Source organism: Silene latifolia, chromosome 7 (genome assembly GCF_048544455.1).
Source record: "Silene latifolia isolate original U9 population chromosome 7, ASM4854445v1, whole genome shotgun sequence".
Taxonomy (NCBI): Eukaryota; Viridiplantae; Streptophyta; class Magnoliopsida; order Caryophyllales; family Caryophyllaceae; genus Silene; species Silene latifolia.
In genome coordinates, this window is record NC_133532.1 from 59,924,794 (window position 1) to 59,934,649 (window position 9,856).

A 9,856-nucleotide genomic window follows, 5' to 3' on the forward strand; every position below is an offset into this window, starting at 1 on the left:
CTTAACTTTACTCCCGTTCTTTTATTTTTCAATTTAAATCCCCTCTCTCTCTCCTATTGCCACCCATACATCAGTACATCACCCTCTCAACCACCACCCACACCATCCTTAACCGCTCATTATTTACAGCATTGTCATCCGTCATTCACCACGGCCACCCATATTTCGCCGCATCTTCAATCGTCGGTCACCATTCTTCACCTTCGCATCCTCTTCTCTACCATTTCGTCTATAAAATAGAGGTCACTTTGACCGTCGTGCATCGCTTTTTTACCTTCAACCACCGCGATCTCGCTCGTGCAGCCTCAAACAGTCTTGTCTCTTTGTCGTCGTCATGTACCTCTTCACCAAAAATAGATTTAAATTTCTAAAACCCTAGATCCCCAAATCAATTTGGGGGTAAATATTAATTTTGTGTCTTGGGGTCGTGGGTGGTGGTGTAATGACGGTCGGGAGTTGGGTCTAGGCGATCCGTGATTTGTGTAAGTTGTTATGGGTGGACAATGGCATATTTTGGTGAGACCCCATGAAATTATCTCTGCGATTATGCAACATGATAGAATTGGAAATTAATTGTCAATTATGTATCTTAATGATGGAAGTAATATATTCCTACCACTGATTCCTGAAGCGACTAACAACTTGTATTAATGAAGTAGCTTGTAATGTAGCACTGAGTATAATACGAGAAGAGAGCGGTAATAAGGAAGGAGAGTGACTTACTAAACAGGTAGCCGGTTACCCGAGTATAATTTGAGAAGATAGGTCTAATAGTATAGTTTATTGTAAGTTAAATTGAAGTTCAGAGTAATTTGAGAAGGGTGACAATAGTTTGGAGTATTCATATTAAATAACCCAAAAATAAATAAATTAAGAAGGCTTCTCATAAGTGTTTTGGTCCCTGTATTCAGAAATGGCCGTTCTGATCATCTCAGCAGCATGAGGTTGCACAAAAAGGTGAGTGTTATCGAGAACTCGGATTATGAATTTTTGGTTATGCGGCAGTGAAGCATTCATATTAATGACAAACTGTGCCATAGGTATATCACTGCAAAATAGATCAAAAAACGATAATGAACATTATTATACATGGGCATGCATATTGTAACAATAAGGCATGAGGCAAGTACATTCATTAGCCACAGATCACATGCATTAGTTGAATTAGCAGAGGGAAATTGAAGGATACGTAACCAAAAATTGAATTTTTGGTTATGCATCGAGAATCAGATCTTCGTACCTTAACCAGCACACATTTGGTTACATTATGAATCTTTATTGGTCTTTATACTAGATAGATTATCAGTTAATAATCAAGAAAGAAGACCAGAAAAAGAAAACTCAACACAAAATAGAGTACAACTTCTTGAATCAAAACTAGCACTACCAAACTTCAAACTTTCAAAGGGAACTGTTATGCAAAAATGTGGAAAGAGGAAGCATTTGAAATCCCATGTTTACGAAACTAGTTGACTACCACAGTAGAGATATAAAAACGTTGAAGAAATTAGAAAGTTGTATTATACCAGGAAATGAAGAGCCCTTTCGTGGCGTTTACCATGGTAATATGAGAAAATAGAAAACCTTGACCTGATGGATAAGATGGAGAAGAGTCAAATCAGTACAATTTTCTTCTAGTAGAATATCTGCAATGAAGACATCATATTTAATTAGACAAATTAAACAAAGGCGCTCAATCGATCCTAACAAAAAATAGACAACTGTGAGAGATAGCTTAGGATATGGCCCTTGGGGATACGAGCAATGTTACATTTTAGAAACAAAATCAGCAGAAAGCTATGTTTTAGACTATAAAGCTACAACTACAAGTTACTACTTATTAGCGTTCTGGAAATCAAATCGACATGGACTATACAGTGCACATGAGCTGGCATCCGGACAGGCGGACACCCTTAGTGGCTAGACGCAGGTTCGTGACTCAGAAACTACAATTTGATCAAGATTGTGCAAGACCACGATGATAGACATCAGTTCCAAGCTTAGTTTTTAAAGGCGCGAGACAGTAAGGTGTCCCTAAGAGATTAGGACTCATGAAGATAACCACGCTATTATAAGAGATACATTTTTATTTTGAAATAAAGTTTTGTGCTTAGATACTCCTTTTTTGAATTTGACGAAGCCTAACATATAAAGAAATAAAACATCGATAATTGGCAAAGGGAAGACTAGCATAAAAGTAAAGAACCAGCAGCAAACTGTATGAAAATTGCATAATAGTGCGCCTAGCCGCCTAGCTGCAGCCTACATGTGCCTTGTTAGTTCTCCATAAGGCACATCTAAGTGACCAAAGTGCCTCGCTGTACGTTTTTGATAGTGCCTCGCTGAACGTTGTGTCTAGGTCCCAAAGTGCAATTTTTGAGCGTATGGTTCAAGAAAAGAGAACGAAAGAAGTAGGTTTTTCAAAATTGAGAAGCAGTTTTGAGGTGAGGTGACGACGGAAAAGGTGAAAGTAAGAAAATGCCAATCCTATTCGCTCACAAAAGAAGTAAATATAGGTATAGTGGACAAAGTTAAAAGCATAAAAAAAGCACAAGAAAATGGTGGGAATTGCACAGTAGTATGTCTTGCTACAAGTGCCTTGTCCATAAAGCGCACTTAAAGCGCCCCAAGGCATTTTTGTTGTGTCTTATTGTAGCTTGCGTCTTAGTACCTGAGGCACAATTTTTTAATCTAAGAGTTCAAGAAAAGAGATTGAACAAGGAGCTTTCTCAAAATTGAGAAGTAGTTTTCGAGTCAAGTATGAACAAGGTGAAAGTAAGAAATATCAGTGCTGCTGGCAAAACTATCCTCCTCTCCCTCCCAGTCCCTTACCTTTCACTCTAAATCCATCCATCCAAACAAATGGTTAAACTCTGAACATACCAATTAACAACATGAAATTTAAAAAAAAAAATATAGGGGTAAATATGATCTTTCTTAGTGCCCAAAAAATATTTCTGAGCACAAATCTGAGTCTTTCATATAGTTCAGAAACTATGCATCAAACTACCAAATTGACGGAATAGTAAGGTCATAGAGCTATACAAACATATTTGCTCATTCCTACACTACCTACTTGACAAAAACTCAACCCACTTATTTTGGGTAAGTATTGTTTCGAGGGTACAATATACTTCTCCACGAAATTAAGAGAAGTATACATTTATACCCGGGTAGGAGAGAGGAGGGGGCAAAAAGCAATATTAGAAATCGTAGAACAATACATGGATGGCGTGTAGAAAGATGAGTTCCCCAAAACATACGATATACCTACCCAAATGAGCAGCCCACTCCACACTGTTTACATTTCAGTTTCTGGGAAGAGCTACTTGTATATTATCTTCAATGCCTCAACTCTCTTATACACAATCTTAAATCTAGATATTATTATCGGCAGGTCGCTTCATCCTAAATCTACATCATGTAAACATGATCATTAATAACATAGCATGCAACCAACAAAAACAATCAAGTTTCAATTTATTTAGTAATGTTATCACGCCACCAAAAATAAGAGTAGTTTATTTAAATAGTATATTTGTCAATAACGCCAACAAGGTATTTGTGTCCTTATCACTCCAACCTAAACCCATCCTTGTACGTTTCATGTCACTCGTAAATATATATTTGTTTTATGTTAATAGGGAAAACAATCGGTGGCAATTCCCCACAGTTCTCCAAATACACAATGTAAGGTACAAAAGTACTCTACATATGTATTTAGAGAACATTAAGGCCTTGGTTGAATAACAAAATAGGAGGGAAGGGAAGAGGAGGGGGAAGGAGGGAAGAGAAGGAGAGGGTGAATGGGGAGTCGATGTTTGGATACAATTTCCCTCCAAGTCTTTCCTATTTTGGAGAGATTTTGATTTGCCTTGGAGGAGGGAAAATAGATCCCTCCAAATCCCTCCCCCTCCATTTCCCTCCCTCTTATTTGCTATTCAAACAAGAGATTATAAATCCCTTATTCTCCCGCCCTTTCTTTTCCCTCCAAATCCCTCCATCCAAACACACCCTAAAGGAATTGCAGCCAAACTTTCCTCATATTAACATAAAACAAATATGTATTTACAACCTAAGTGACATGAACATACAAAGACAGTCCCAAACCGAGGACTATTCAAGAATTACTCATTATTTTTGAACGGGTACTAGGTCTATTATGTGAACCACATGAATTAACATAGTTAAATCACAACAAAACTCCATATGTCTCATTCATTTGTTTACCTTTATATTATTTGTGAAATATATTTTAATCAAAGGTAAACAAATGATTAGGACGGAGGGAGTACCACAATTAATGTCAACTTGAATTATCAATACCAATTACAACAAAACAATGTAATCAACTATATATGACCAAAACGCTCACAATAATATCACCATTAAGCTAACTAATTAAGGCTACTATCCTACGGTCATCACACTATCCTGACTAAGACTACCTAATTAAGGCTACAAATTAAAGAGATCAGAAAAGTGATTAAGTAGACAGAGATGAGAAACACACCTGGTAACGTGTTTAGTTCTTGTATGCTTCCCTCAATGCAGCCGTCTGTTTCTATGATATGAGTGTCGAACACTTGTGCAATTCCCTCACTATCTTACTGCATCAAACACACCTGGTCAGCATCAACAATAAACACCATTTACTAGCTAACTAAACACATTACACATTTAAACACATAAACATAAAACCCATCAGTTTTTTCTTTTCATCCTTTCTATATCCTATGTTTAATTTAATTTAATGGGGGAAAAGGTGCATAGCATAGCCCATAGAAGCTAACTATAGTAAGGCAACTGTGTAAGTATTAAATAGGTAAGGCCCTCCGTCGCCTATTTGCCTGAGCTGGTTGTAAGAAGAATGATGGCAGCATTAGTCTACAGCTAATCTGCCAATCTGCCATTGCATATCTAATTAACCACGCCCTATTGTGTTTTCTACTTTCAAGTTTGGTTTTCTTGCATTACATACTTGACAAACATTATATTTGCATCTTTTTTAATGAACAGGGAAAGAGAAACAAGAAACAATTCTGGGTTCCTGCCATAGCTCCTTTGATCTCAGCCATTTTGTCAACGGTTTTCGTGTTTGCATCAACGTAATAACACTACATGGTGATTGGTGACTACTTAATAAGTAGAAAATCAAACATTGCAAAGAATCCGCAAAATAATATGTGGCTCATACATATCTTCATTAGTTTTGTCATCTGTGATGTTTATAACTGTTCTACTTCGATTCGCATTCACTGAGTAGTAAATGCCGACAAAAGATGAAGAAAGTCCCATTACGACTACCTTTTAACTAGAAAGCAGCAGCAGCAGCTTGTAACAAGAAGAATCAAGCAACAAAAAATGAGAAATTGAGCATCATAATCAACCAATTTAATCATTCATCATAATAACCCAATTACATCCAAATTTAACAAAGAAACCAATTTATATAATCAACACATCGAAATAAATAAGGGAACCACATAACATAAGGTGAGATAGGAAATCTGACCGGAAAAGATAAAGGAGGAGGAAGAGGAGCAAGGCAGCGGATTGGCGGGACGAAGTGAGAAAGAGAGAAGAAGGTCCAAGGAGGGAATGAGAAAAAGTAAGAAAGAGAAGGAGGAAGGACGACCTGGTGGTGGGTCGATAGGAGGAGGAGGGTGGTGTCGTGCTTGGATTTAGGGGAGTCAGAGAAGGAGCATTTGATTTGGGGTTTAGGGATTTGTAAATTGGAGTGTCCTCTTTTTCCGAAGAACTAGTTGGAACGCACGCGGCATCTAACTTTTCGGACTTGCTGCGGTAATTTAAGCATATGTGCAATTACTGTGCGACGTAAACTAAGAGAACGGTTAGTAATGTTGAATCTGAAATATATACACAAAGTTATTCTATTTATTTATAAACATTTATATATACAAACAACACACATGGGATATATTATACATTTATTGGATCCCTATAATTATTTACATTATTATATTATTAGTTTTGAACTGGCGTGGAGAAGGTTGGCGATCGATCGTCAAATCGAAATGGACAGAAGCTCAATTTCGGGAGCGATTTCATGCCTGGTAGCTGTGTATTACTCTTGTTTTAGCGTTTTATAGTTTTGCTCAAGCATCTTTAGGCTGTAGTAGTTATAATCGACGACGTCAAACCCATATAAGTCCTTAAGAAATTTAATAGCTTTTCTTGAACAGCTCTGCTGCGACATTTCGACAAGCTTTGAAGGCGATCCTATAAATTTAACACTTTCCGAACGAGAACTAAGTCAACGTATTTGAACGTAGGCTCTTAATTCGTCTTCTGTTGCTGTGTAGATGCCAAATTCAGCTACAGGTAGATGGAGTTGTTTAAGTAAATCGTTTAATATAATCTTCAGATTTACCCCCATCGGACATCGCTCGATTTCTGATGCATCTGAAACATGTAAAATATTTAAAGTGAGTCTATAAACAAAAAAGGTAAACCAAACCGTAATATTAACGCATGAATATGTTAAAAGAACGAGTGTTTTTTAAAGTTAATTTAAAAGGATTTGAGAAGAAGTTTTACCCATAGGAAATGATCTTCTGCAAGTACTTCTTACTTATCTGTGAGGCTTTGCTATGTATTTATAGAAAAATTCTTCTGCATGTTAAATGATGTGGAAGGTTTTTTTTTTTGGCATCTGTATGGCACGTGGAAGGCTTTACATTTTAAGTAAAATGACGTGTTCGAAAAAACTATTTTCGAGATAAAGCACATATATGTGTAATGCCATTTGGATAACATGTGTATCTCAATAACTTTCGTAACAAACCGATGTCTACTAGATAAGGTTTCATTTCCATTTCGGATTTATCTTTATGACTATAACTAAGAAAATGTGCTCCAAATAAATCTGTATGATGATGTGTACATTATTTTGTCTGTTTATGATATAAATTTTTTTTTTTTACGAATAATTATTCGATTAAATATGAATTTGCTTTTATTTTTTTATTTTAGGTGTGAATGCATGTATAGCTCTCTGCACATTCGGGAACACCCCTCTCCAAAGCCCTCGGATTCCCTCGACTTGAATGAGCTTTCTTAGGGAATCAGTTGGGCCGGAATATATGCGTTGTAGACGTTGGCTTGCCCGGGAACCATCAGCATGCAATCGCACTTTGACTAAATCAGCTGGACTTGCCACCACCTGCAAGCCTTAGGGTATGAACTTAGGTGTTGCTAATCTTTACGTGCGACATTAACACCAAAAGACGATGACATACAGATCATCAAATAGCACACGGATACATCCGCTATCAGAAGACAACGTCACTTCAAAAAAGCCTAAACAAACAGTAAAAGAACTCGGAAAAATAAAATTGAGTAAATTATGGAGTAACATATAAAGTCAAGATGTCGTTTCTATATTCTTAGAGTTACTGGCACATTAATGTCGTGCAGAACTGAAGAAAATAGTGATAGTTTTGATATACAACTCAAAATTCAAACCAGATTCATTCGTCTCTAAACTCAAGAATGTACTAAACATGACAATTGAGCAGTAATATTCAACCACAACGGTGTTTTCAGTACACAGCTACGTATCAGCGACATTGTATCAACGAGGACAGGGAAGAAAATGACTGACCTAGCAAATTGTCAAGAGCTAACAAATATTCCTCACGGTTTATCCACAAGCAATCCATTAGGTTCAAAAGCAAGGCTACACTACAATGTCTCCACCTCAAATATTCCTCTTTTCATTCATGTGATTAGCAGCCTACTCGATCTCCACATTTTCCAGTTGCCAGTTTCATTTGGAAAATGCAAGAATCTTTTGAAGGTTCGGACATTTGTTTGGAGTATTGGATTGGGTGGGATCAATAGTTGCAGCGGAAAAAGCCTACAAGCAGCATTTCTCTTAGTATTACATGATGTATCAGAGAAGCTGTAAAGGGTATCTAATTTTCCACAGTGCCATTGCTTTATCTTTATGGATTCCACTCTCCTATGGAATCGATATTTGCCTACAACCTAATTATATCAAGCTAAAAATGAATAAGGAGAATAAAGTTCATTGGCATTATGCTTATGGCAATACCAATGAACTTGACCATTCATCATCATTCAGTTTATTACAATGCAATAAACAAACCCTCTTCTCTACTCAATTACCAAAAATTGTACTCGGTTTTCTTTCGATCACCAATACAGTAGACTACCAACGTTTATGGCAAATATTGGCAATACGCCGATACTTAATACTCCCTCCATTCATTTCAATTCTATACGTTCACTCAAAATTCTCCTTGCATATTTTTAAAAACGTATCTAAATGAAATAAATGTACATAGTATCACTTCTTCTGTCCCGGTCATTTGTGGTCATTTTCCATTTTGGGTGTCTCAGTCAATTGTTGTCCTTTCTATTTTAGGATTGCATTTGATTAGCAATTTGATCCTTCACACTCAATTTGGTCTACCTGTCATCTTATAATTCACCCTATTCCCTTTACTTGGTCTTTATGCCAAAAAAGACCAAAAACAAAGGACAACAATTCACCGGGACGGAAGGAGTATATAAGATCAAATGGCATTAACATAACATTATCACAAGACAACTAACCATATCAAACAATCAGAGATCATCATCAACACTCAGATATTCAAAATGTTAAATCCCAGTTCAAATAATCAAAAGCTACAACAATCAAAACAAAATTAGAGTCTTTTAATAAAGAAGAGTGGTACGATACTTTACTCGTCTTAGACAGATAGAGCCGTCTTAAATGAGAATTTGTGTTTAACATGTTAGCACTCAAATCAAAAACTCGAATCAATCAAAAGAATCAACCTTTACAACAAACCCCCGTCTTAAGTTAAGACGGTCTTAAACAAGAAATGGCGAAACTGAATACGTGAGCAATAACAAACCCACCCACCAACAAAATCCTTAGAAAAAAGAGAAACATCATCATCACCATCACCATTGAAAACAACAAGAGAATTCCTCTATTGTTCATAACCAACAATTCTAATAGGAGTATAAAATAAATGTGTAGTTAAAGCAGGTGATAAACCATTATATAAACCCAGAAAACCATCATTTTTAACAATGTTGAATGCTACTTTGAAAGCATTGGTGTTTGATAATGGCGATACTTAATTATCATATTCACTACTTACACAAATTTTTCTTCTATTATAGTAGACTTGCTACATACTATTCTGAAAGAAATAAACGGCCGTTGGTATTTTATAACGGTAACGGTTACGTTTACATAACTATAGAATGGATTGACTTCTCTGTTATATAATGTACCTATAAGTAGTCATTTAGGAGTATTTCCAACAACAAATAGCATAAATTTTGTCAAATTAGGTGCATACCTGTAACGATATAACTTAATCCGTCACTTGAAATCATTAATGTATCACGAGGGCATATATGAATGCTCATTTTTTAATTCGTATACGTTTACGATTAGCCAAACGACGATGAAGATCAGTCCGATGTTAGAGGACGACTGAAATAAAGCAGCAAGAAGCCGTTATTAAAATTGCAAAACCTGATATATATGTAAGTAAGATGCGTCTTTCTAAGTAAAAAGAAAAAAAGTAAACTAATTAAGAAAAGAGTTCACAGATGAAGTAGTCTTTTTTCCAACAAGAAACTAAACTTATACCGATTCGGAAAACGCTTTCGTTGCTCTAAACTTGTGTTTCTTTAATATGCTGCGGGCGAAAGCGTACTTGTCTAACTGGCCCACCAACGTCGAATGACCACAGTTTTATAACAAATTCGTGATTCTTTATTCTAAGAAGAGCTTCATCGATTAAGGACAGCCGTTCCTAAAAGAGAGAAATAATAGTGGTCA

General features: G+C 36.3%; 1 protein-coding gene across 1 annotated transcript; it reads right to left on the reverse strand.

Moving 5' to 3' along the window:
* Positions 1-869: 869 nt before the first annotated feature.
* Positions 870-5,608, reverse strand: LOC141591099 (general transcription and DNA repair factor IIH subunit TFB5-like). Its single transcript, XM_074411532.1, has 4 exons — positions 5,516-5,608; positions 4,514-4,610; positions 1,527-1,646; positions 870-1,048 (listed from the first exon to the last, which is right to left on the reverse strand). The coding sequence occupies exons 3-4, from the start codon at positions 1,559-1,561 to the stop codon at positions 871-873; spliced, it is 213 nt and encodes a 70-aa protein (XP_074267633.1). The 5' UTR covers positions 1,562-1,646; positions 4,514-4,610; positions 5,516-5,608; the 3' UTR covers position 870.
* Positions 5,609-9,856: the final 4,248 nt, after the last annotated feature.